Source organism: Strigops habroptila, chromosome 20 (genome assembly GCF_004027225.2).
Source record: "Strigops habroptila isolate Jane chromosome 20, bStrHab1.2.pri, whole genome shotgun sequence".
Classification (NCBI taxonomy): Eukaryota; Metazoa; Chordata; class Aves; order Psittaciformes; family Psittacidae; genus Strigops; species Strigops habroptila.
In genome coordinates this window covers 3,733,545-3,760,760 of record NC_044296.2, presented here as the reverse complement: position 1 = coordinate 3,760,760, position 27,216 = coordinate 3,733,545, and the positions used below count along the sequence as shown (strand labels likewise).

Below are 27,216 nucleotides of genomic sequence, written 5' to 3'. Positions count from 1 at the left end.
TCTGAGTGGTGGGAATGTCTCGTGGCTCTGGGAACATGGGGGCCCCCAACACAAGAGGGATGTGGAGCTGTTGGAGCGGGGCCAGAGGAGGCCATGGAGCTGCTGCGAGGGCTGGAGCAGCTCTGCTCTGGAGCCAGGCTGAGAGAGCTGGGCTGGGGCAGCCTGGAGAAGAGAAGGCTCCTGAAGGGGAGACCTTAGAGCGGCTCCAGTGTCTAAAGGGGCTCCAGGAAACCTGGAGAGGGGCTTTGGACAAGGGGCTGTAGGGACAGGCCAAGGGGAATGGCTTTAACCTGCCAGAGGGGAGATTAAGATGAGCTCTGAGGCAGAAGCTCTTCCCTGTGAGGGTGCTGAGGCGCTGGCACAGGGTGCCCAGAGAAGCTGTGGCTGCCCCATCCCTGGCAGTGTTCAAGGCCAGGTTGGACACAGGGGCTTGGAGCAACCTGCTCTAGTGGAAGGTGTCCCTGCCCGTGGCAGGGGGTTGGAACTGGATGAGCTTTTAAGCTCCCTTCCAACACAAATCCCTCTGTGAGTCTATGACTCTATGAACACTTGCCCCACCAGATGCCGAGCAATAGCCAGAGGCAACGTTTTCTCAGCAGCCTGGCGTTGGTGCAGACACTCAAGGGGTGAAGCTCCGGCCCTGGATCCCCATCCCTGCTTAGCATGGCTGGTGCTGCTTTGCACGGGCACCTTTGGGTGCAGGTCTGCTCCTGGGGAGGTGTTGGGGCTCCATGTGGGATGGGGCTGAGGCCGGGGCATATGTCAAACCCCCTGTGCTTATTTTCATTGCTGGGAGTAGGTTTAAACCATGTGGAAACCAGAAAGATGGGAGAGGGGAGCTCCAGCATCATCCAGCTGAGTCACGGCTCCGATTCATCTCTGTGTGTGTGTTTTTCCTTTCCCTTCACCCCGACCTTCAGCTTTTACCGCAGGTTGGCACATGTGGTCTGTGGCTTTTTAGAGCAAGAGAAACCAAAAGCAAAGCCTGGAATGTTGGCGGTTTTATATTGTTTTGCACACTGGAGCTGGGCTTTGAGCCTTTTGAAAGGTCACTGGCGAGTGAGTGGGGGCCAGGATGCCTGGCTGCTGGAATAGCAGCCTATTTTATGGGATGTGCTGCAAGGCTGACACCGCTCTCCTAACATTTTATGGGCTTGCAGTGAGCCAGAGGCACTTTCTCAGGTGGATGGATTGAATGTCACAGCCCTTCCCTCCCCAGCGCAGGGGGCTGAGCCCCCCAGGAGCAGCTCAGGAGGTGATGATGAAGGTCTAGGTCATGTGTGATCCCGTTCTGGTTGTCCACCACAGTATTCACCTCCCAAAATGCCCACATATCAGACGCTAAAAGCTGCTTGTCCTCCCGTCCAACACATTACTGCAAGCGGGTGCCTTCCCACCACCCTGGGGCTGCTGTTCCTTCTCGAGTCCTTCATTCCCCAAATGTCACCAGCTCTCCACAAACAAACTGCAGCTTCCTCAGTCCTTCCCCTTTCAGCATCCATCCCCACTGCCTTGCTGGGAACCGTTTGGTGCCAGTGAGTGTTTTCAGTGCCTTTTCCCTGCTCCTGCTCTTGCCTCAGAGGAGAAATCTGAATTTAAGGCACCTAATTCATAGAATCACAGAGTCACAGACTGGTTTGTGTTGGAAGGGACCTTAAAGCTCATCCAGTTCCAACCCCTGCCACGGGCAGGGACACCTTCCACTAGAGCAGGTTGCTCCAAGCCCCTGTGTCCAACCTGGCCTTGAACACTGCCAGGGATGGGGCAGCCACAGCTTCTCTGGGCACCCTGTGCCCAGCGCCTCAGCACCCTCACTTCTGCCTAAGAGCTCACCTAAATATGATGACGAATGTAGATGCCAACACACCCAGCACCTCCATCACCCTCCTCACACCTTCCGGATGGGGCGACCAGCTCCACCTTGGCTCTGCAGAAGGAGAAGCAGCAGGAGACGGGGATGGGACCATCCCACCCCCTTCCTGGTGCTCCTGATGCTCCCCACGAGCCGCTGCAGGCTCTGACCTGGGGCACGTGGTGCTGCCGGTGCTTATCGCCGCCGCGGCTCCTCAGCTCTGCCGCCGTGTTCCCGGCGGGATCTCATGGTCTTACCTCCTTATATGGTGAAACTATTCTTTTTCTAGCTTGGCATTGTTTATAGCCCCGTTGAAAATATTTAGACTCTGGCTGGGTTCTACAATTACCTTGTAACCTACAGGGCAGATAATCACTGTTAGCTAACGTGCAATTAGCTGCATCCTGTCAAAGAAAGGCTTGCTGGCGAGGAGGCGGCGTTCACAGCCCTCCTTGTGTCCTACAAGAGCAGCAACCTGTCAAATTCCATTTGGAAAATAACATTTTTTCCCCCTTGGTAAAATTCTATTTGGCATATATTGCTGAACCGGGGCTGGGTTTTGGGCTTTTTTTCCCTGTGGAAAATTTAGTTGAAAAGGAGAAATGTTTGGAGTTTGCAAGGAGCTGGAATCAAACAAGGGGCCGGGAGGCAGCTGCAAGTCAGTGCTGCTTCCAGAGCATCTTTGATGAGGATTTAATGCCTGGCAGCTCATTGATGGGAGCACGGACCCAATTCCCTGGTGCCCTGCCTGGCTGCAAGGTCAGTTGTAAAATCTCACCAAATCCCATCTGCTTTGGATGGAGGAAATTGAATGGCACAAGGTAAGGGTGCAGTTTGCCTGCGAGGGAAATGCCAGTGGGGTTCTTTTATGCTTTGAGAAACTGGGCTGGGCTGCAATGGATGTTCTGCGTGGCCGAGGTCCCACCACAAGCCTTGCAGCCGTGCTGGGGATGCTCCAGCCATCCCATTCACTTTTCCTGAGCTTGTCATGATTTTGGCCTGGGTTTGGTGGAGCTGCTGTGTCCATCTGCCAGCGGGGAGGGATTCGGTGCTCTGGTTGAGCATCTGGGTGAGAGGATGGCAGGGACACCAAAGCACACCAGGGCTCTGCGAGGAGGAGGAGGGACGATGGAGCTGGTGGCTCCTTACACTGCTCACCACGTCCCCTCAAGAAGGGGATGTGCCAGGCAAAGAGGCGTCACGGGCTGGGGTGACATGAGTTTGGCCCGTCCTTTACTTGGCAGCCATCCACTGCGATATCAGCCCCTGGTGTGAGGGAACTTGGCCGGAGCAAGGGAGGTGGATATCACAGAATAATGGAATGGTTTGGGTTGGAAGGGACCTTAAAGCTCATCCAGTTCCAGCCACACCTGCCATGGGACACCTTCCACTAAATCCTTCCACTAGATATCTACCTCCCCGGCCAGGCTGTGTGCTGTTGAGGATGGCTTGGCTGAGGACAATCCCCTTGTCTTTTGCCACCACCAGCCCCAGGCCACCCCTTCACCTGCTGTGGCCAATTCCCCCTCTGCAGCGCAGCCCTTTCTCCGTGCCTCAGTTTCCCTACAGCAAGGCTGCCCCAGTCTCGGGAGGGCAGAGGGGATGAGATGGAGCCAAGGGGATGCTGGTGATCCCATGGGAGCTGGTCAGCCAGCCCGAATCACGGGGATGGGGGGCGGGAAGAGGGGCCATGGGTGAAGGCTGCGTAATAAGGATATTTGTTTTGCCTGTTTTGCAGAGTTTCAATGTTCTGACTTGCTCTAAGATGAAGGTATGGAAGTTTGCAGCCATTGCATCGATGCTCCTCAGTTCCATGTTATCCATTTTAGTTTGTAGAGACATGTTCAACGGAAGCCGGAAATACAGCCCCTTGCCTTCCTCGCCGTCTTCCTCACGGGCATCCTCCTCCTCATCCTCCTCCTCCTCCTCCTCGCTGCCGGCGGCTCCCCGGAGATCCCCACGGGCCCTGCAACGCCACGGCTCGCTGCTCGCCCAGTGTAAGCTGCTGCGCCTCTGCGCCAGGGCCACCATCCCTCCTGATCCCACAGCATCCGGCCCCAGACTCCCACTGGGACACGCTTTCAGCTCACAAAACCTCCAGAGGGTTTATTCCCTGTTTCTTTCCCTGCTCTTGCTTCTGCACACCCCTTTATGCATGGTTAAGGAGGAGCTTGGGATGCAGCAGGGGGTCCTGCTATGCAGGCACTGGGCACCCAAACCATGGCATGCAAACAGCTCATCTTAATGCAAAGAAGCTGCTTTTTTTAGCACAAATGGGCTTTTTATTGTCTTTAAGTTTATATTTCTGTGCTATTTTGACACATGCTCCATGTCAAACGGGAGCTGAACACGAGGGGGACGGCTCTGCTCCATGGGGAGGCGGCAGCTTCGCCCCTTGGCGCTGGCAGCTGGCTCAACATCCCGGCGTGTCTGTTCCCATTCCAAACCAGAACAACTTCTTTTGGGGCTGAAATCTGGGAATCGATGACAAGCTGTCAAATTACACTTTCCTCCATCCTTCCTGTGCCTCCCCCAGTGCTGAGCTGGACCAACCCAGCTTTTAGGGGTTTTGGATAAAGGGATTTGGATGTTGCCAGTGGTGGCTGGGGGCAGTTTGCATGTTGGGGGAGGGGGCAGATCTTCCACCCAGGCCATAGGGGAAGCTCTTTGGCTGATTTTTAGCTAAGGAAGAGGAATAAAGATCCCCAAAATCATTGTGGCTGCCCATCCCTGGCAGTGTTCAAGGCCAGGTTGGACACAGGGGCTTTGGAGCAACCTGCTCTAGTGGAAGGGTGTCCCTGCCCATGGCAGGGGGTTGGAACTGGATGAGCTTTAAGGTCCCTTCCAACCAAACCAGTTTGGTTCTACTGTTGTGCTGGGAGTGGAAGGGGCTGTTTGGGACAGCTCCAGGCAGGGGAGAGCTGGTAGGGAAGGAAACAAGAAATAAGGCAAGAAGAGGGAAAGGGAAGGAAGGAGTTTGGGTTTTTCACCCTCGGCTCCTGAAGGCCACGGGCAGCTCTGGCCTCGGGGTTTGGGGTTGGGTTTTAAAAGCATTGGGGCGCTCATGCCATCTCAAGACGACTGCTGGAGATGCTGCAGTTTTGGCCACGCGCTGCTGGCTGTGGGGATGGAGTTTGCAATTCCTGCAGTTGCTACCGGGGCAGGGAGGGAGCTGGGAACCAGCGCCGGGGAATGGGCACTGCCCTGGGCAACCTCCATTGTGGGCAATGTCCGCCTGCCCTGGGCCACCTCCATTGAATCACAGAATGAACCAGGTTGGAAAAGACCTTTAAGAGCATCAAGTCCAACCGTTCCCCAGCGCTGCCAAGGCCACCACTTAACCCATGGCACTGAGGGCCTCCTGGGGATGTCCACGTGCCCCAAACCACTCCCATCCTGGGGGATGCCCACATGCCCTAAACCCACCTCCATCCTGTTAAGCATCCCCTGCACCGGGGTGGGACACCCCGCTGACGCGCAGCCCCTTCCCTTGCAGACAGCAGCCTGCTGGACGAGCTACACGAGGGGAGATCCGGCAGCTGATCTCCGGCGCTGGTGGAGCGCTACAGCCAGGCCATGAACTCGGGCGGGCATGAGCTGCCGCTGTTCCCGCGGGCCGGCAAGCCGCCGCAAAGCGCGCCCGCGCTCGCCACAAACCCTGCGCGCTGAAGGAGCTGGAGGTGAGCGTCAGCGAGCTGGGGCTGGGCTACGAGTCGGATGAGACGGTGCTTTTCCGCTACTGCAGCGGCACCTGCGAGGCGGCCGTGCGCAGCTACGACCTCTCGCTGAAGAGCATGAGGAGCGAAGAGGAGGATAAGAAGGAGAAGGTCCGAGGCGCGACCCTGCTGCCGGCCCACTGGCTTACGACGACGACGTCTCCTTCCTGGATGCCTACAACCGCTATTACACCCGTCAATGAGCTCTCAGCCAAGGAGTGTGGCTGCGTGTGAAGGGCCGGGGTCCCCCCGGCAGGAACAGGCGGGAGAAGTGATGCCCCGGCCCCGAAACCTCGCTGGCCACCAGGCAGAGGGACCAGGCACAAGGATAAGCCAGACCCTCCGGGTGCAGGAGGAGAGACTGAGCTGCTGGTGTGTCCCTTGGTACCGCACAGGACTAGAGACGTGGCTGTGGGTGCCGGTGAAGGCTGCGGTTGTTGGAGTGGTGACGGCTGCTTGTGGCTGTTGTCCCATCCCGGCAGTGGCCCAGGGGTCCCTGTCAGCCTCCCCGGAGGGTGACGGTGGGTGTGCAACACACGCAGGGCATGTTCTACACGTACAGGTTGTGTTACAGGCAGAGGGGGTGTTGCAAAGCGGGTGTCCCCCACACACAGCAGAGGTGATGGGGCACTCTGGGTGTTGCATGGGCAGCGTGTTCATGCACAGGGGTGTTGTGCGGGTGTTTGCTGCATACAGGTGGTGGCTGGTGGTGTGTGGTACTTGGTCGGGGTGTGCTGCGGTGCACAGTGTGTGTTACAGGGTGCTGTATGTTGCCCATAGCTGCCCCAGGGTCCCTGCACTTCCAGGGCAGTTTTTCACCCCAGCTTCCCTGTGTTTGGGATCAGGACGTGCCTCTGACACTAGGCTGGTGTTTAGGGGAAAGGCCTGGCTCTGCTCCCCGCTGATGCCGCCATCACCATCACCTCCACCCCGCAACCCCCAGGCTTTTCTTTTTAAAGCTCACAATGATCTGAAGTAACTGGATTAACCCTCCTGCCCGAGCCCAGGCGGGCAGCTGGGCTGGAGACCTGCCACCACCCTGGCGGTGACAGCAGCCTCGAGAGGCCCACCGGCCGCAGCCACCGGCTCGCTGCCCCTCACCAGGTTTTGCAGCACGGGCAGGAGCATCCGTGGTTTGGCATCTTCCCAGAGCCAGACCGGGCGTCGTGAGTATTGCCCATCGGTGGGGCTGGAATCCTGCGGGAGAGGGGGCTCATCCCGGGGTTTGGCTCTGGTTCGCATTTACAGCAGTGTCACTCTTGTTTACTCTGCGGAGAAATAAATGAGACCGCAGACTTTTGCGTTCTCGGGGCAGGCTATATTTGTTGCCTGGGATTGATGGGTTTTCTCCCCTTGGCCCTCTTCCCAGAAAAAGCAAATCATAAACAGAAGGAGAATATTGGTGTCATGTCCTGGGCATTAACCAACATAAGGGAAAAGGCTCTGCTTGCCACCCCCCGATCACAGCAGTGTCCCAGCTCCTCCATCCGGCTAAATGGGACTAAATATCCCATCTGCCTCCATCCCAGCACAGTAGTGATGAGGAGGAGTCCTCATATAGTGACCACAGCAGCCGAGGGAGCAGAGCGGGATGGGAGAGCTCGGCTGGGATGGGAGACAGCAATTCCTGCGACCCTGGGCCGAGCTGGTGGGTTTTATCTCGCTTTTTCATCCCAACGCCGCTCTTTGCTGAGCACAGCCAGGATGTAGTGAGGCAACATAAACACCATCCTTCAGCAGGGCTGGCCACGCACCCAGCATCCCTGGGAAAGCAGCCTGCACTCCCTAACACAGCATTTTCCTGCTGGGGAAGGGAGAAGGCAGCCATGGGCATGGGGAGCATCCGTGGGGCATTGCTCATGCTGGTGAACCGACAAGGGCTGGTGATTCTGCGCCATGGGGGTGCAAACGCTGCTGAGACCAGACAAACGTGGTCCTTGCTGCAAGGGAGAGTTTGCACCACAGGGCTTGCATGGAAAGGAAAAAGCTGGCCCAAAATAAGGGGCAGTGGGAGCAGGATGGGGACAGCCACTGGCTCGCTCTTGACTTTAAAAGAATAAGTGCACCCAAATGTACTCATACTGACGGCGCTCTCAAGGGCTTGGGTGCTTTCCAGTTCTCACTACTATAAAACTAAAATTAGTTTTGTTGCAGTAAGAAAAAACCCCAAAAGGAACTAGAGCAATAAAGCAAGGGAAGGTGTTGCAGAAGCAGTGCAGGACCCGGTGCTGTGGGAGCAGGGTTTGCAGCAGGGCTGCCTTGAGTTTCCTTACCCGGAGCACAAGGAGGTTGCTGAGAGATGTTGGAGCTGTTGCTTGGGAAATGCTGGCTTGGGAAATGGTTTTGGGCAATATCTAGGGATTTAGGGTGCCTCGATTTGCAGGGATCAAAGGCAAAGGGACCTGGGACCCTCCTCTCACCAGGGTCTTGCTGGGTGCAGCAGGGAGGTGAGGGGGCTCAGGGGCAGGCAGAGGGGGCCAGGGCACCCCAGACCCACTCTTAACCCTTCCAGCTGCAAAGCACCCTGAGGTACACCCAGTGCGAATCCAGCTCATATCCCAAAGAAACAGGCACGCTGGGAACCACCCCAATGCAATGTGTGTGTTGCAAACCAATATGAATAGCTCCGATTCATCTAGTTTTCCTTCTTTTTCCTTTCACCCGCCAGCAGCTGAGCACCAGAGGAGTAGGGGAAGTGCCTGACATCTGCAGATGTGCCTGTATCTTTGCGTTTGGGATGCAGCTGGGATTTGTAACTGCAAAACTCCCTGTCCAGGTCTTGGGGTTAGCTGGGGCATCACGGCCGTGGCCAAAGGATGGCTTTTGCTCTGTGTGTCTTCTATTGTGCATCTCATTGAGGTCCATCCTCTGCATGGAGCTGCTGCGGCTCCACTGCAGGAGCGCTGCTCATCCCGCGCTGCTTCGCTGCCGCCTGGGCATGGAAATGTGGTTCCAATCGAAAGGCTGATATTTCCCTAATGCTTTCCATTTCTACAGCCCTCTCCACTGTAATAGGAGCTGGAGCTGTCCGGAAGAATGTCTACAATGCAGAAAGGGCAAAAAAGGATGGAAAATTCCCTACTCAAAGCTACAACTAAATCTCATCTGGCTCCTTCTCTCATCCCCATGCGTTATTTAATGTTAACAGGGTGCAGCATCTGCATGGGGATGGTTTTAGGTTGGGTTGCAGGTTTGGGTTATTTGCAGTGGCATCACTCCCCAGGCGATGAGGGGGGCTTCACAGTGCTGGAAAAATCAGGACGTTTGGAAACACGAGGAGATGTTTAAAACTCTTCCTGTGGTTGTGACAGCGCAAAATACGAGTGTTATGTTATCCCGGCTCTCCAACAGTGAGTTATGGGATGTCTCATTGTGTTTTACTATACACATTGCTCTACGTACAGCCTATGTTTGTGTAACTCTGGCTGGTGCCGGAGGCAGCCGGAGCACCGGGGCTCCGGCTCTGGCTCGGATCCACCAGTCACTCGCATCCATTGGGATCCCATTTGCTGACATGGTCTCACTCCCGATTTGGTATCTGTGAGGGGGAAACGGGTCTAACATCATTGTTTCCACTCCATGGAAGCACTTGCGAAGGGAGCGTTCCTTATTTAAACAGGTCCAGAGACTTGCTGGGAAGAAATCACTTTCCCAATTTATCAAGCGGGATTCAAAACCTCAGCCTTCTTCCCTTGGTAAATAGGGCTACCACATGTTTTCGTTCTCAGTTCAACAAGGCGTAGCCTCCAACTTGAGGCCCAAGAGATGGGGGGGGACGACAAAAAAGGGGAAAAAAAAGGAAAATAAGGAAAAAAACAGGACAAAAAGGAGCCTGGTGTCACGGCCGGGTGGGAGCGCACGGCCCAGCCTGCGACTCCACTCGGCACCATCCGGATAAACCCGTTTCCCTTCTGGTATTGTCGGGTCTGACCGACCATCTGCAGAAGTTGATGCAATGCATCTATATTTTCGATACTCTCTATTTATTGGAAGTAACTTATGTTATTTATTTAGATCCCATAGCGTGCCATCTACGTAACGCGCTCTGTCTTTCTCTCTCTTCTTTGTTTTTTAAACTTTATTTATTGATCCAGTGGTGCCAAGTGCAGTTTACATTTATGACGTTTTTACCATTTATTCTGAACGTTGGGGGAAGAAGAAAAGCAGTCTGATGTTATTTTTTTTAAGCAACGATAAACTCGGGTGTGATGCTGTTACATACTCACGACAAAGTGAAAATAAAAGGAGGATTATATTGATTTCTTGCCATTTATTGTCTTTCACAGCTGCTGATGGGTAAGAGATGGTGAAGTGATGTTACGTCCTCAACATGGGGATGGAAATGGAAATGTGGCTTTGCTTTTGGGAGAGCAGAGGAGGTCCATGTGGCTGGCTGCAGGCTGAAGGATGGCAGGAGCTTGGCTTCATGTTTCAGTTTCCTTTAGAAACCTCCCTGCACACCTGCAAACAGCCCCATTTCTTCCATTTTCATCTGTTGCAAAACTATATTGATGAAATCAATGATTTGAGACGTCACCAAGGCTGGGACGTCGCCTGAGTGGGGCTGTGTTGCTTTAGCCCCACTTCTTGTAAAGGTGCTGCCAGTTGGGTTGGCTCAAAGACATGCCAATTCTGGCTAAATCACATTAAAAAAACAAGGAAAAAAATAGAAAGAAATCGCAAGGTTTTGATAAGGTCAGCCAGAAAAAAAAGCCTCAGTTGCTCCTCTGGAAGCAGTGCTGAGGTTAGAAACATATTTTATTTGACATGGAAAACATCTCAAAGGCGGCAGCAGCACTGGCCGGGGGTTTGTTGCTCTTCCCATTAGGATGATGATGGTGGATAATGTTTTGGGTTGGATCAAAGGCTGCAATTTGAAAGCCCAGCCAAGTTCAGGACACAAACGTGTTTCAAAGTGGAAAATGGAAGTGCTGGGCCCAGCGCTGCGGCCGCACACCCTCCAGTCCCACCCCAGCTCCTTCTCCCTGCTACTGGCTTCCAGTAGCTCCTCAGGGGAAAAAAGCCAGAGGGGACCTGCTGTTTTAGCACAGATTAATCCCATTTAACAGGCACTGACCCCTTTAAATGTGCATTTACCCCATGTGCTACCCCCCAGTTAACATGGGTTACCTCCAGTTAACACACATTACCCCCCCATTTGACCCCACTGAACACAATTACCCCAAATTGGCACCTATTATAATTATGTCATTATAACTTAAGGTACATTACCCTCATTTAAGGCACATTATGGCATTTAGTGTGCAGAGCATCTGTGTCCCTGACAGGGAAACGCCTGTCCTTTAAAATCATTACCCTCCCACCCCAGTCTGTCCAGAAAAAGATGATTTTTAGTTCTTTTTTCACTGAAAAATAGGCTGAAACTCCCTAAAGCCTGTGGTGAGGGTGGGCACAAACTCCTGTGCTTGTAGCTAAACTGCTTTTGAACCACAAAGGTTCCTGGTGGGGGGTTTTGGGGAATGGAAAGAAAGGTCTGTTTATATTCCCCCCTCCTGCCACCCGGAGGCCTGACAGCCCTCGTGGCCGAGTCAAACCTTCACGCTTGAAGCTCCACTTTGTAAATAGTTTATGAAGCATCTTTTGAGACTCATAAATCTCCGCAGGCGCGCACGCATGCGTGCGGGTGCACTCCAGAAACGGAGGAACGCTGCGATCCTCCTGCCAGCCTGTCCCAAAAAAAAGAAGAGGCGAAAAAGAAAGAGGACAAAGTGAAGCTTTAATGACCACGTTGGAGAGGGCTGCTTGGAAAATCTGACTCCTCCAAGAGCAAGGGGAAAAAAATAGAAAGGAAACAACAGCGTGAAGCGGGACGTGCTGCTGGGCTGGGCTGGGGCTGATTTTGGGTGCGATTTCTTGGAGATGAGGTTGATGTTGCTGATTTTTGTAGTGTAAATGGGAGATTTTCTGTTTCTTGCTTTAAAGCCCCAGCTTTACGAATCCCAGCTCTCCAATGACGTTCTGTCCTCATGTGCTCAGTTTTTAAATGGAAAAAGTAACAAGCAGGAAATAGGATGCTAAGAGTGCTCAACCTCAGCGCGCCGTTTGTGCTGCTCAGAATTGCCTCCCAGTAAAAACAGGGGGAAAATAAACCCAGCCTGGCTTCAAACAGGAAAACACGAAATCAAAGTGGAGACAAACATGTGGAGTTTGCAAGTCTTAAAAAGAACCGAAACCAGCCCCATATAGATGATTATTTCTCTCCTCATATCACTACCAAACAATAGTCATTGCTTCAGCTGCTGTGGGGTTTTGCCATGAGGGAAGGCAGGAGCTCGGTGATAGTTCCATGTTCCCTCTCCCCACCTCCCTGGACAAAATGAGGAGCAGGTTTCCAAAGCACTGGAGGTATCTGCCTGCAGGCTCAGGAAAGCTGGAAATAATGGAGTTTACAGGGCTGGTTCAGGCACCTTCACATGCCCAGGAGGACAAACGCAGGGATGGATGATGGAACTCTGGAGCTTGTAAGGCTCCAGCTGCTATTTTCAGGATTTGGGGGTATCTGAGCATTTTCTCCTCCCTTCCCCAAGTGCAAAGTTGTGCTGAGCCGGGCTTCGTGAGGATTTGCTTCTCTCAAGCTCTGCCTCTCCTCTTGGCTCCCATCTGGCCCAGAGCTGAAGTCAGACACTGCTCCAAAACCTCCATTTTCAAGTCATTATCACGCTGATTTCCCATGAGAAGCAGCCTTTCCCTCACCTCCTGGGGAAATGCCCCTTCATCTGATCATCATCTCATCAAGATCTCCCCTTCTCTGCTTTTTGGACCATCTCTGCCCAAAAGCATTAGCTGGGAACACTTCAGCCTGCCTCCTACCACCTTTAGGGAAAAAGAGGAACTATTTGGGGTCGATTGGGGTGTTTCCACATCTTCAGTGCGAGGGACTGAAGCAACTCCTTGTGCTGGTATCTCCAACCGGGTGTGGAGGGGGAAACCCACTTCATCAAGGAGGCATCAAGCCCCAAAAGCCGGACTGTGACTTCCCAGCACAGTCTCCCAGCCCCGGGCCCCCGCGGCGCAGCCATCCAGATGTTTCCCTTGATCAAGTCCCCCCCTTACAGAGTTTCCCAAGTGTGGTGTCAGCTTTCCCATCTCCTAACGAAATCAGCCTGTGTGGGGCTCCACGTCACCCATATCCCTTCCCCAGAACATGGCCGCACTGAGGGGAAGCTTGAATGTGACATTCACCAGCTCCAGTTTTGGACCTGTTAGCGCTGACTGCAGAGGAGAGGACCATTCCCAGCACTGGACAAAGCTGAAACATCTCAGACCTTGGACTGTAAAAGGACCCATCAATCTGTGTGTTTCTACTCTTGTTGCAGGCACCCCTTCCCTATGGCAGAGGATTGGAACTGGATGATCTTAAGGTCCTTTCCAACCCAAACCATTCTATGATTCCATGATTTTTGTCCTGCCAACCCCATGTCCCCTCCTCAAGGACCACGGCTGAAGCCTGGCTGGGTGCAAGCTTCTAACACCCCATGGTCTGCCCAGCCCTAAATGCTTCAGCGGAACTAAAACTCATCTTTTGCTCACCCTTTTGAAGGTTGCAGAACAATTTGGGGGATGAGGATTGCCTGGCCTTGACCTGCCAAAATACCTCCAGGCTCAAGTGCAAAAGGAGAGAGTCAATAACCCTGGTGCTGCCAGTTGAGAGTCCAAAACCCTATGGGATTCATCTCTTTCTAATAGGTGTTAAATGAATCCAGGTCTTGGAAGCAAAGGGAGTGGGGCTTGGGAGGATGGAAAGGGAAAACTGGGGATTTCTTGCAGCTGTTTTACTGAGCGGGTGCTCCCAAAGTGCTCCCAAAGGGCCACAGCAGCAGCAGGAGGCATTAGCAGGGATGGATAAATTATGTTTGACTTTCCCTGTAGTTGGAAAAGGGATTTTCCACAAGGGTAAGAAGCTCAATTTGGAGAGAATCGGCCCTCCCAGCCATGCAAGGTGTCTACTAAATGCATGTGTCAAGCCCTGTCCCTGTGATCCCCCATGCTAAAGAGCCCAGGGCTCTTTCAGGTGATCTCCTGCTATTCAACACGCCCCTCCATCTGTGTCCCAGCACTCGGGCACCTTGAGGCTGGCCACTGCTCTAAGGTGTGTGTCACCAGCCATGGAAATTGTTCTGCTTTGCAGAAATACTCGTTCTGCTTGAGAGAAAACCCTCCCTAGCCAGGGGCTTCCCATCACTGTTTCCATTGGAGAGCATTTCAAGCTTGGAAAGGCATTTCTCTCCACTTAAAAACTGCCCTGGGCTTCCATCTGGCTCCTCCCCACCCCTCTGCACGTGATTTACATCAGGTTTCAGGTTGACCTCAATAGAAAATTTCCAAATTTAATTGGTTTTTGTGCTACCCTGACAAGCCCCCAGCATTTGCTTTGAGGTCAGTGCCTCCCTTCCCTACTCCAGAGGGACCATCCAGCCTTTTCCCAGCACAATGGTGCAAAACCATTGGCGTTTCCCAGTGTGTGCTGTCACCAAAGTGTGGCATTCCCAGAAGATGCCACCAGCGCCAGCTCTGATGGGGTCCATCTCCATGGTGAGGCCTCTGAGCCTGGGCTGGTTGGGCTTTAGCCACGCTTCATGCCTCCCTTGTGTAGGCTTTGGAGATACTTCTTTCCCCCTGAGTTTTTGCAACTTGGGGATGACCTAGACCAATGGGTCACCTGCAGGATATTATTTATCCCTTGTCATCATCCATATTAGCTCAATCAGCAGCATTAAGTCTTAAATTTCTCCAGCTGCTCTGAACTGAACTGGCTTTAAAGATGGGAAGAACATCAGGGTTAGTTGATGAGATCCCAGGAGCTGCATGCTAAAGGGGAAGAGGTGTGTGTCTGCAGGCAGAAAAGGCAGAGGCAGACACACGGACAACTATTGGCAATAAAAACTGATGCCTCACAAATTTATTGCTCTTCCTTGAAGCAGCAGCAAGCACACGGCTAAGGAAGACGTGGCATCTTTCTACCTGAATTTCCAAAGGGATTCACTAAGGTCCAGCAAGGGCTCTTCAAGAAACCAAGCAGCCTCAGGAAGGTCTCATCTAGACAGGTATTGTTAGGAGAGCAGGGAAATGATGGGGGGCATAAAGGTTCAGATTTCAGTGAAGGATTGTTAGGCTTGTGCCGATCAATGTACCCAACCGATCTGCAAAGCAGAGCAAAAATGGAGGTGGCAAAGGCTGCTCATGAAAATAAGGGATTCGCAGTGCTAAAGACAAGGTTTTGCTGATGGTCCTTCTCCCACCAAGTGACTGCAGGAGCAAATGCACAGGGAATTCTTTGGAAATATTTGCTCAGTGCTGCTGATGGAGAAAACAATTACATCTCTGTAAACGCTGCTGGGCTCGGAGCTGATTTTCCTCATGGAAACATCCTGGGGTAAGGACAGACCTTTGAAAAGCTCAGCTCAAGGCTCAGCAGCAGGCAGGAAAACAAAGGGAATGTCCAGAGGTATGGGCAGGGAGCCTGGAAGGGCACAGCCGTGTCCTCTGACTCCATGCAATGGGGCTCCTCAACCTGAAAAGGAAACAAATTCCAGATATAGGACCTGAACAGCAGCAGAAAGCTCAATAAAGGCCAATTATTTCCCGGTTTTTAAATGCATGGCCTGGAGGCATCAGCCGATGCCAGAAGTTGTGATGTTCAAGGCACAGAGGAGGAGGTGGCTCATCACGTGCTGGTCCTGAGCGTCTCTTTGCCACAGGCACTAAAACTCAAGGTTCTTTCAGAGGCATCCTTGGCACCTCATACCTTTCCTGCACCAGTCTGCTGCTACCAGACCCCTCCTTAACCCCTCACTATCTTGTACCTCTCCAAAAAACAGCCTTGTAAAAGAAGTTGAATTATTTTCTGTCCCTTTAGCATCCTGATGCAGCACCCCAAAGGCAGCCAGGGAGAGCCCGAGGCAGAGCAAGGGTCTGTGGGGCTCGGGGAGAGGAGCTTGTCCAGTTCCTCCTGCAGAAGCTGGCAGCCTTGTGGTGTGGCCGTCCCTTCAAGCTGCACCTTTGCAGAGCACAAAGTCCTCGAAACAGGTTTGTGATAGGTATTGCTATCTCGCCTCTGCATCTTGTTCACTTGCTTCGGCTCTCCAGCCCGTGCAGCTGATCAGAACTGTTTGCTTACAGCCTCTGTAAGTGAACTGCTCCAAAGACCAAGCCGCAGCCAGTGTAACAAGTTGTTCCGGTAACTAACAAATCAGCAAAAAACTAATACATTACTCTACCTGACAGCCTATTCTCCAGTAAGACAAAGCCATACAAGCACCTAATTGCTTCCTTGTCCTTGTTTGCTTCAGACCTCTTCTTGTCCTATTTCCACAAAAGTTCGATCATCTTGTGAAGTTGCAACCTGCCAGCAAGGACAAAAGGGTTGGAACGAGCTGAGCAAACAGCAGCTACACGAACCACTCAGACAGGTTGGGCACAGCCCGGTACCTGGCCTCTGTTGTCTGCAAGAAGTGACAAGCTCTGCAGAGGTGCAGAGACCAGTTAGCCCCCACCACGGGTTTCAACCACTTGCGCCACTGGAAATAGCGCTGGTATCTCTCAGCATCCCTGCTCAGCTCCTGCAGGTACCGCGCCAGGTCCCTGGCACTGGCAAAGTCATCGACATGGATGAAGGAGTCAGGGGGCAAGAAGCGCTCGTAGTTTTCTCGAGGAGGCCCTAGCACAACAGGGACGGTGCCAGAGGACAAGGCGTTCCTCCAGAGCTTCTCGGTGATGTAGTCTTCATGCTGCGAGTTCTCAAAAGCCAGGTAGAAGCTGTACTGGGATATAGTGGGAAGGAGCTCCTGCTGGGGCAGAGGCAAATGATACCTTCCGTAGATGTCCACATCGATGTGCTTCTTCAGCTCCTTGTAGTACTTTACCCGCTGGGAGTCAGCTCTCCAGTTGCTGACTATCCAGGCCACCAGCTTGGTCTTGGGTGGGATGCTGAGGGGCTGGGGTTGGCTAAGGAGCTGCAGCTCCCCATAAGGGGCGAAGATGTCTGAGTCTCTCCGGTAAGACATGGTCAGGTTGAAGAGGTTGTCCATGGCTTTTAAGTTTGGCGTGTGACTCGGGGACTCCAAGTTGAACCAGATCCAGCGCTGGGACGGGAGTCTGGGGAGCTTGGCCAGCCTCTTGGTGTCCCTGTACACATCCCTGTGGTGCATTATCACAGCATCAGCCTCCTGGGACCAGCTGCGGTTGACGGTGATGTGGCAGTTGGGGGTGCTGTAGAACATCGTGCAGTTTATGAAGTCAAAGTGCTGCCCAAAGGGCCACTGCCAGAGCAGGATGGTCAACCTGCGCCTGCCCACCAGCGGGGCGCTGGTATTCGCAACATAAGCTGTCTGTGCAGAGAGATCATAATCGTAGTGTTCAGGCTTGGAAATCCTCAAGTGATGAAGAGAAACTAAGAAACCGGAGCCGAAGGTGAAGCCGAAGAGCAGGAAGATGGGGAGTTTCTTGCAGGAGATCTTCTTCCCTTCCACCAGGTCCATGGATGGGTCTGCAAACACGAGGGACAGGGCGATGAGTGCCCCTGGCGGGAAGGCGGCTCCGGGCCCGCGGCTGAGCAGGGCGGGATGCACAGCGGGCAGCGGGAGCGCCTGCCGCCCATGGAGCTGCAGGCAGAGGCGTGCGGGGCGCTGCCGCCATCGCCCCGCTCCCGTCGAGCCCCCGCGGACCCGCAGCACCTCGAGCCGGGGCGCCACACACAGACCCCGCCCACCGGCCATGTGCTCGCTTGTGATTGGCTGCCGGAGAGGACGCGCCCCCCCATCAGACATGGCTCCACCCATAGGGGGCTGCCATCTTGTTTTGGCCACCATCTTAGGACAGCAGGGAGCTGCCTGCAAACACCTTACTGCTCTCTGATTGGCTGGCCGCCAGTTTTTAACACCTTCACTACACACATGGTGTCAGGCTGTGATTGGCTGCCTGCTTCCTTTGGACCAAGAAGCAGCTCTGTGATTGGCCGCCTACCTCTTTTGGACCAGGAAATGCTCATGTATAAAAATGTATATAAATGTATAATTTGTACTTCTAAACAATATATAGAACACATACTTCTATACACTTCTATATGGTTCTATACAATAATAGAATATATATTTCTATATACTTCTATACAAAATACAGTATATATACTTCTATATATAGAATATATAGGAGTATAAATAAAGGAATATATAGAAGTATACATAAAGAAATATATAGAATTATACAGAAGTATATGTAAAGGTGTGTACAAACTTTATATATTTCTAATTTAAACATAGATGCACTGGTTTATATATTCTTCTATATGTGTATAGCTGTGTGTGTATATATATAGTTATAAATGTATAAGAGATTAAAAACATACAGACATAAACCCATAGATATAAAATGGCCAGCGTGCTGTTCCCCACTTTACCATGCCTGTGATAGGCAGAAACCTCACGAGGGCAGAGGAGACCAAAAAGGTGGTGGGCATTGGAGAAGTCAGAACGTGCCCAGGTGCGACAGACCCCTCCAAAGCAGCCACCAAGAGGCCCCAGCGCACATCCTGTCACATGTCCCTGCCTCCAAGCCCAGCCCAGCAGGACAATGGGAGCACTGAGGCAGACTTTGGGCTCTGCGTGGGCTGTGAGACACAGGCAACGCTGTCTGAGAACATGGAGAACCAGAACAAAACGCACAACAAGGAAAAGGCCCCAAAGGGATCCCTGAAAAGATGACACAAGCCAGAAGAATGGGCCAGTAGAGCCATGGCTTTTGGTGTGTCACACAGGGGTGTCAGGAGGGGGGATCTCACAGCTATGTGTAAGCCGTTCTGCTGTGCAGGCTGGTGTTGGACGTGTTTCCTTGTATTCTGGTTGGTGACCTCAGTAAAAATTTCAAACCAGCTTATCTATACTAGCTAACAGCCTTGTTTATCACTGCGCCTTTTGTTCAAGAGCCCTGTGAGTAGCAGGCACAGCCTTCTCAGCCCAGCTAGCACCCATATGACCACCACCCTTCCAGCTGCCCCCGGGCTCTGTCCCAGCACCATCACTGGTGCTTTTATGACCAACATCTTGCTGGCTACTCCTCTTTACCAGGTAGTAATCATGAGCTTTCAGGTCTGTGACACCCAATTGCTTTTACTGATCCACTTGCCATGGTCTCTAAGAGCATGGCGCTGCTGTCTGTCCCAAAGCCCAGGTCTTGCTGCTTTTGCAGTAATCAGGACAGTCTTGATTGCATGCCAACATTGACCTAAGGCCAAGGAAACCCATATAGCACCAGCCCGAAACCCATATAGCACCACCCAAACAGTGGTCTTAAAGGTAGCTGTAAAGTTGACCAAAACAATAGGATTCCCATGAAAAGCTGGTGGGCGCAGCACCAGTCACTTCTCATCTTGTATATCAGCAGTACTTACACTAGTGACAAACATGATAAGGAAATAGAGGAACGCAATGCCCCCCTACGACCACAGGTGAACACAGATGTGCACGGACCCTCTCCCTCCTGTACCCGGTGTCTCTGTCTTGCAGCCCCAGACAGGTTCCTCCTCAAATAACTATCAATAAAACAAGGAATATTGCAACTCACCTCTGTGCTTGGTCCTGGTGAGAAAGTGTTCTGTGATGGTGTGCACTGAAGTGAATGATCTAAACAGGAAAAGAAGAGCAGGAAGGATAGCACAGGCACAAGTAAGGATCAGTGACGTGTTCCTTTATGGCTCAAGCTGTGTGTGCCAGTCACTGCCACTAGAAACATGTAAGCCAGTGATAAAAGCTGTAATAAAGCCACGACGGGTTCCTCTGACCAATTACAGAATGGTCAAATAAAGCAGCTCAGACGTTGTTTGTGCTAAAGTGTACCTTCCCATTGAAAACACGTCTGTACACGCACCAAGCTTCTTCCTTTGCCAGTCTCAATCCACAGGATTTGCTTGTGATATCCTTTCTTCTCCACCTTGTTTGCAGGAGGACAGCTCCGGGAAGGATGGGCAAAGCTGGCACGGAGCAGAGGAATCAGGTCTGCAGATCCCCCTGCCAGTTAATGGGCTTCATGGCATACCCACCTCCATCCCCACACCAGGCCACATCTCCTTGTCACCTTTCCAGGATCTCAAGCTAAAGAGCATCTTGGGACTGGTGACTCCAGCGATCGCCATCAGCTTCGGAGTAGATGAGCACTTGAGCAAGACTGGGGGATCCCTCCTGTGTCCAGTGCTGCAGACCACGCTTTGGAGTGCCTCCAGCCCAGGTGAATAGGCATTGTACAACACAGTAGACATGGAGAGGTTGGTTGTTTGCCATGGCCAGAGTGAACTGATCTGGCACCGAGCTTGGCTGCACTTGGCTGGGATATAAAAAACTCATTATGTGTTATTATGGGACTTTAATAGGTTCATCTGTAAATATGGGTTGATTTATTTCTGGTCTGGAATTAAATTCACAGAAGGAGTTTTAGGACAAGTTTAGGGTGTTTTAGGTGGGCAAGAGGGATGCAAATGGGCAATATGGGGTGGAAGATTTTACATTTCCAGGCCTTCTACCAGAAGATGTGTCCAGCTCCTGGGACAGAGCTGGAGTTCGCATCAAGTGTGTCCAGGTGCCTCCTGCAGACTTGGGAGCACTCCAGCACAGGTGAGAGCAACAAAATAAACCGTGGCATGAGGGATGGGGGCCATAACTCATGGTTTGCTCACCCTGGGATGACCTAGGCAGCCTGAAGCTGCTCCTCACCTGGGCCTGAGGAGGTACCAGCCATTCGAGTGCTCTGCCTAGAAACTCCATGCTCGAGAAGCTGTGACTTCTTGCCCTTTCCATGCAGCATAAATGAAGACCCTGCGTGCCCAGATGTCTCCAGATGCAATTTTACTCAAGGCTGTAGAGAAGAAAAAAGAAGTGTTGAGTTTCCCAGCACGATGAGAAGCCCTGAGTAGAAGGATCCTGAAGCACCAGAGAAGAGGCTTCAGGCAGGTGGAATATTCAAGACACTTGTGCCCCTGAATACTAGGACCATAAGGAACGTAAGCTTAGCAAGGGTAAGTAATGGGAATGAAACAAATGAGCAAGTGTGGGGAAGCTGTAGAAAAACTCACGAAGCTGTGGGTTGAGAACTCTTCCGAGTGGCATACGTGACATGTGGTGACTGATTGCTTAGTCCAGAAGGTGATGTGAGATTGTAGCACGGACAGAACAAAGGAGCCATTCAGGTAATAGACTTGGCAGGACCAAATGCAGTTGTCATGAAAACTTATTGTTATATGATGAATAGTCTCAGTAATCCCTGCATCTGAAGACAAATAATGCTGTTTTGGAGAAGCTTCCTGGAAACTGCCCTTGCTGACCCAGTGGGATAATGTGACAGTGGAGCTTTGCACGCTGAGCTCTCACCCAGGTGAGCACAGGAAAATGCAAGGGCAGAACTCCTTGTGCCAATGGGGCAGACATTGCTCACCCAGGGATGAGACCATTCACCTTCAAAGAGGTCGCCAAGAGCAGTTAGTCCACAACGATGGGTTTGCACACACTGGATTCATCTACGTCACTAAATAAATGGGCCAGAGACTGGTTTTTTGTCCCTGAGGCTGTGACCCATCATGACTCCCATCCCCATTGCCTCTCATGAAGCCACATTCAGGGCTCTTGCTGGGAATGTTCTCTACCTTGAGCTATCCTTGGACCATGCCTAGATGCTGTTTGAAGGGTGCTGTTTGGCATAGACTAAAATCATGCTGAGGTGTGCACAGTACAGATGATAATGGGACAGTGTTTAGACCTGTGCCCTGGCTCTATTTAGTTTCCCATTGCGTGTGTAGCATGTGAGGAAAAGCTTATAGCTGAGGTGTGAGTCCTTGGAAGCATTTATCTCATCAGATGCCTTGTCCCAAGAAGAGACAGAGACTCCCAGAGGACAGGGCATGTCTCACAGCCGCATCAGCAATATGTGTCTGCTAGTATCAAGACATTGAATGTTGGCATAAGAATTAACTGAGAAAAGGTCTCTATGTACCTCTAATTCCATTGAAAAGCTTCTTCTGAGCCTAGAAGGGAACAAACCACATTTCCCAGCTCCAGTTGCTTTGGGCAGACTGCAAAGAGTAAGAGCAGGGTAAAGCAGTGGGAGGAATGCAGAACTCCTCTGTGAAGACTCACCAGGGAGCTGTGCCCAAGGCACTCACAACTCTGGTCTCCAACGGCTCCAGGCCATTTCTTGTATAACATTTTGTTGAGGCTTTCCAGAAGCAAAGATGTTTTGGGCGATGATCATTAATAGGCAATTACCAGCATGGATCCATCCTAAACATGCAGCTGAGCTTTGCTGGGTCGGGTGAACAGGTCTTGTCCAAACAGGACGTCTGTTGATGCTCCACTTCACCTGCAGCCTTTTTGCCTGTACAGACATAGAATGTGTCAATAGGAACTCTCACTCTGCTGAATTTCCTATGTGGGTTCCCAATATAAGGGAGGAGGATCAGGGAGATAGGAGGGGCCCACCTTCCAACGGCCCAACCTCCAACCCCCAAACAGCAGGTCCTAACATGCTGAGCATGTTGTTTGTGCCTTGTCGTACAACCACATGCCCTGGTTGGCATCCAGCAATGGGTTTCAGATCTTCTAGGCTAGACCCACCTCATGGCACAGCCCAGTAACAGCAGAGCAGAAAGATACAGCCATTAAGAACAAACTTATCAATGACTGATCCAGAGCTCTTTAATGTCAGCAGGGAGACTGGGATGGGAACACCCCGGACACCCCAAACCCTGCATCCCCCTTCATCATCTGCCTCCCTTGGGGGGCCAAATCTCATCACCACTGTCTCTCCCCAGACTGCCCCATGGTTTTGCTCTGTCTCTATTATATCACCAATCCTGTGCATTCACCAGGCCCACAACTCCTCCCAGAGGGCAACACCACCATTTGGCACGGGTCTGACTCCCTGGAGGAGCCCAGGCCAGGCAGCCCCACTGCTGCTCCCCACAGGGAGTGGTGCAGGAAGGTTGTGAACTGTTCGTATTCCCAAGAACGTGCTATTTCCTTCTAGAGAAAAGAAACAAAACCCAAAATAAACCAACGATTACTTAATGCTGCACCCAGAGCTGAACCATGCCAGATGGACGCCAGCACTAATGGCCCTACGTGCCCAGGCCGGGTTGCACACACAGTACCGAAAGACTCCAGCATTCTTCTGGTTAGGAATCAGGTTATTTTTCCCCTATCAGCTTTGGGAATCAGAGATGTTCTGTGTCTCCAGCATGCCCAAGAGCATCTGTCAATTCAGTAAAAACCCTGTGTTCTCTGTGACAGTTTTTGCTCCCTTTCACGACTCAGTAGCAGTCCAACACATGGTTGGGCTGCTCCGCCCGAGCTGTCCCTGTCCTGCCCATTCCTTGAAATCATCAAGTGTTTTTCCCAGGTCAAGAGCCAAGATCCTACATTTCTCAGCATTTAGTAATCAGCATGTGATGGTGTCAGGGTAGGGTTTCAGCAACTGCAAATAGTAACACCTCCAAAAGCCATCTTGGTACAAACAATCCAAATAGATGGACCCGGATACTTAAATAGAACAAAAGCTACATGGGAACACAGAAACATCCCTGGTGGGTGAGGGAGGGCCTGGCTTTTAAAAGTGATCATTCCCAGTGAATGTGCAATCTGAATGCTGCCGACAGGCAACTTTCTGGGTTAGAAACATTTCTTCCATGCCGGGTTTGGAGAGAGGAGAGGAAAGAGGGAACAACCACCATACTCTTGGCTCTGGGAATTTGCTTCTCTCAGCCTCACAAAAGCAGGTGGTGAGGTCAGTTTCCCCCTGCCCTTGAAGACTTTTCCAGCCTGTGCTTGGATATCCCTGATGGCTTTTGAACTAAGGGACAGTTGCTGCGAGGTTTGTTAGGGTTCATGGAATCCCACCAGCTGCTTCAGCTCCGCTCGTCTCTCCTGCATCTAGAAAGTGCCCAGAATCCTCATGGTGAATGCCACCAGCTGCCAACAGCTTCACTGCTTCCCATGAGCTTCATTATGTCTGTGCTTCTGTTCCATTCCCAGCCCTACCTGGACTCCCAGCATCCTAGGAGGATGTAGACTTGAAAAAAAGGGTGCTATGAAGTTATATCCAGGGGGCTCTGTTTGATTAAGATGTTGCGAGTAACACATCGGTGAATTTGGAATCTCGCTGCCTCACTCTATAGCTTGGTTCTGGTTTGCTCTTTGCCACATTGCCTGAAGAAATACAGTCTGTGACAATAGATTTTGTCTACCCAGCATCCACCTACCTGCTGGTCCTGTGTGCTCTGTGCCTGCCTTCCCAGGGAGCCACCACCTCTCCTCTCCTGTGATAAGTCCTGCAGGAACCTCACCACTGCTGTATCTTCACTTTCATCTTCACTTCTTCTCTGCCTTTTTTTCTACATCCAACTCAGAGGCTCTCCAACACGGTTTCCTCTGGAGAAAACAAGATTTGACCACCTCTGTGTTCAAAGCTTTGCTCAACATCTGGGGAAGGCTCAGGGGAGCTTGCAAGACAACAGCTTTTTCATAGGTTTGTACCTTTTAAGACCAGGACAGATCACTTCATCCTCCAGCTGGGGCTGGAAGGACATCATTCACACAGGGACCAGCTGGCTGGAACACACCACCCCAGGAGGTATCAAGGTAGATTTGGGAGCTTTTCTCTGTCTTTAAGATTCAGCAGGTGAGGATCTAAGCTTTTTTTTTTTCCTCTCTGAAAAGCTTCTGTACCCACTACTCTCATCCCACAACACCAGGGACATGCTGTATAACGCATCCACGAGTGTAGATGGCAAACCAGAGCATGTCAGGGCATTTCAGAGGCCGTTCCAGTGCTACCCGCAGCCCTGCCATCGCCCCAAGCCTCCACTTCAAAACAGAAGGTAGATAAGATATTGCCTGCTAATGGCTTTCCATATAAATATTAGGACCTTCCCTCTCAACCGGTTTACTCTGTCCACTGACCCCCTCGCCGGGGTCACAGGGAATGGGAAACTGTGGGAGGTCCCCAAGTTTTATTAATGAGAGGGTTTCCCTGCATAGACACATACCATGAGGCACCCAGGAGCCAAAGACACTGATTAATGGTACCAAGAAGGTCTGTTGTAGGGGAGCAGCATCGGAGCAGTGCTGGGGAGGGATTACCACAAGATTTAGCAGTTCAGGTGGATTAAGGGTGATTTGTCAGTTGTCTCCAACATTTGTTGTGGGTCTCCACGAAAAAAAAACCCAACCTAAAAAATGAGCAAGAGCTAAAAGTCATTTAGAATGGGAGCAGGAGACAAAACCACAGTCGTTACCTTTAGGTTTGAGGTTTGAGGTGCCAGCGCCTCACCACCCGCATAGGGAAGAGCTTCTTCCTTATATCTAACCTGAACTTCCTCTGTTTCAGATTAAACCCATCACCCCTTGTCCTATGGCCAAAGTCCCTGATGAAGAGTCCCTCTCTGGCATCTCCCATTGTCTCCCTGGGCCCCTTTGTGTCCGTAGCTCAGCTATAACCACTGTGCAGGCAGGACCCCGGTGTCTTGGGGGACACAAAGACAAGTCACAACCCCAGCACATGTGAGATAACAACCCAAAACAGAGAAGAGGAAGATTAGGTCTTACCAGACACTGGTCACACCCTCACAAAGCATCCTTTGGAAAGGCTTAGCTGCACCCCGGAGACAGCTCAATTGCAGCTTGTTCCAGGTCTCCAGCTGCACACTTGGGTTGCCAGAAGAAAGCACATTTGGGCAGTGACCCCCCCCCATACACGCAACATCTCTTTTTTTCCAAGAAAAGGCAAGGGGAGGGTGTAGAAGGGGAAAACGTAATAGACAAGTAGCTGGAAGTGTAACTAATAAAATTATAATGAAGACCATGCTAGCAACACATCTCTGGTTTAGCGGAAATCCAGATAAACAAATAAAGGTGTAGTTGAAGGACCACAGGTCTCAGCTTGCAGAGTAACACGGGACACACCGCTCTAGAATGTGACTCTTGCAGAAGGGACCATTTTGGAGTTCCCCGAGTGTGCTTGCCCCCAGTTATTTCCTTGAGCCTTCCCTAATGATGGGGCAGGCACGGAAGAGCCAACAAGGCAGCAAACCGCCCTCCCCCAGCTAATGAGAACCAGCACCCCGACAAGGGCTTGTCAGGAAAGTGCAGAGCAATCCCCGCTGGAATGGAAGCGGTCTGGAGAGCAGGCACATTCCCACAGCTCCCAGCTACCATCTGCTATAGCCAGGCTTGATTCAAACACCACTTCTCTGCACGGTTGACAAGTCCAGGGCACCTCCAGGTGAGCACCATGGGCTCAGCCTCCAAAATCCTGCCCCAAACCAGTGGCAAGCTCCACTGGGACATGCCCTGGGAAGGCTTTGGTAAAGCCAAGGATCAGCCAAGATGTCCATCCCACTGCCAGAGATCTCATCTGGGGCCAACCGTGGGGGTCTGTTTCATTTATTTCACTGTGCTCCATGTGGGGCTGTACACACTGAGCTGTTTTGCTGTTTATTTTTGCACCGCTGTCCTCGAGTTTCTAAACAGAAGGAACTTCCAACCCCAAAATGGAAAATGTTCCCCTTGCAAGTGGAAAATGCAAACATTTCCATCATGGCCACATAGGGCTTTTTCTCCGCAGGCTACTAGAAATCTTTCTGTGTTGAGAAATCCATCAGCAATGACCCTTGGTTGCGAATAAGGGTTCGAATCTACCTTTTTAATACAGCTTCCCAAAGCTGAAGCTCAAGGTGCCTGCTCCTAAGATGACCACCTCTCTGCAGAGCCTGAGGGAAACATCTTACTCGTGGTGCCCATCTCAGGTTTGTGCCGGGGATGGGGCAAGATTCAGGGCACACACAAGATCTACCAAGCAGCACATTTTCCCACTGTTGATTGAGAGTGATGGATGGAAGTGGAAATGAAAATCAGAAGCTATTTTGGCCATCAAAAACACACAGTGGCCACCTCACCTCGCTGCTTACGGGTTGACCAAACCACCCTGGGTTTTGATGCTTCCACTGCCACTGTTGATGAGGACCAAGCTCCCCAGCCCAAGCGGGGCCCCAAGGGCCACACTTGGACCTGGCGGCAGTGTTGGAAGGAGGCTCAGCTGGTTCCCATCCCCGTCCTCCCAGCAGCAGCCCCCAATGAGCTCCAGATGCGGGCCGGGGTGTGCAAGGGCGCGCGGCGCTGCAGGGAGGAGGCGGAGGCAGCCGATGCTGCAGCTTTTATCTCTTTTGCTTTGTTTATGAGAAGAGAATTAGCTCGTGGTTGCCAACAATCAGTTCTGGCGAGGGTGCTCTTCCAGGAACACTCGTACTGCCTCACAGCGGGAGGACATGGCTCGTCTTCCATCGGCTGAGACCCGAGAGTGGCCACTCACTGCTGTGGCTTGAGCCCAGCCCAGCCGCAGAGAGCGGGTCTGCAGGGATGGGTGGCCAAGCACCAGTAGCAAAGCTCTCCCTGCTCAACCATCTTCCCAGAGGTTTCTCCTCCCCAGGCACAGAGGGGCCAGCCAGCTCTGCCTTTGGGCTGTCTCAAAGGCTGTAGCATCCCATGAGTCACGTACTGCCTGGGATGCAAAGTCCTGCCATCCCCTGGGCAGGGTTGGTGGCTGTAAAATGAGCACGTTGGGCTGCGGGAGGCTTTTCCCCATGAACCTGCACCA

The 27,216-nt window shown here is 52.0% G+C and overlaps 2 protein-coding genes and 1 long non-coding RNA gene across 3 annotated transcripts; 1 reads left to right on the top strand and 2 right to left on the bottom strand.

Moving 5' to 3' along the window:
* Positions 1–3,612: 3,612 nt before the first annotated feature.
* Positions 3,613–5,922, top strand: LOC115618210 (neurturin-like). Its single transcript, XM_030509546.1, is given in 6 exon segments — positions 3,613–3,849; positions 5,349–5,476; positions 5,479–5,685; positions 5,687–5,704; positions 5,706–5,762; positions 5,764–5,922. Coding segments are annotated over 6 exon segments (681 nt in total). The 5' UTR covers positions 3,613–3,617; the 3' UTR covers positions 5,803–5,922.
* A 10,055-nt stretch (positions 5,923–15,977) lies between these two features.
* On the bottom strand, positions 15,978–17,066 carry FUT6 (fucosyltransferase 6). The gene has a single exon (XM_030509474.1). It carries the CDS (start codon positions 17,064–17,066, stop codon positions 15,978–15,980), a length of 1,089 nt encoding a protein of 362 aa, XP_030365334.1.
* Positions 17,067–21,784: 4,718 nt separating this feature from the next.
* LOC115618175 lies at positions 21,785–24,149 on the bottom strand. Its single transcript, XR_003994755.1, has 3 exons — positions 24,099–24,149; positions 23,825–23,993; positions 21,785–21,942 (listed from the first exon to the last, which is right to left on the bottom strand). It is a non-coding gene; the product is annotated as an uncharacterized LOC115618175 (long non-coding RNA).
* Between the last annotated feature and the right edge of the window lie 3,067 nt (positions 24,150–27,216).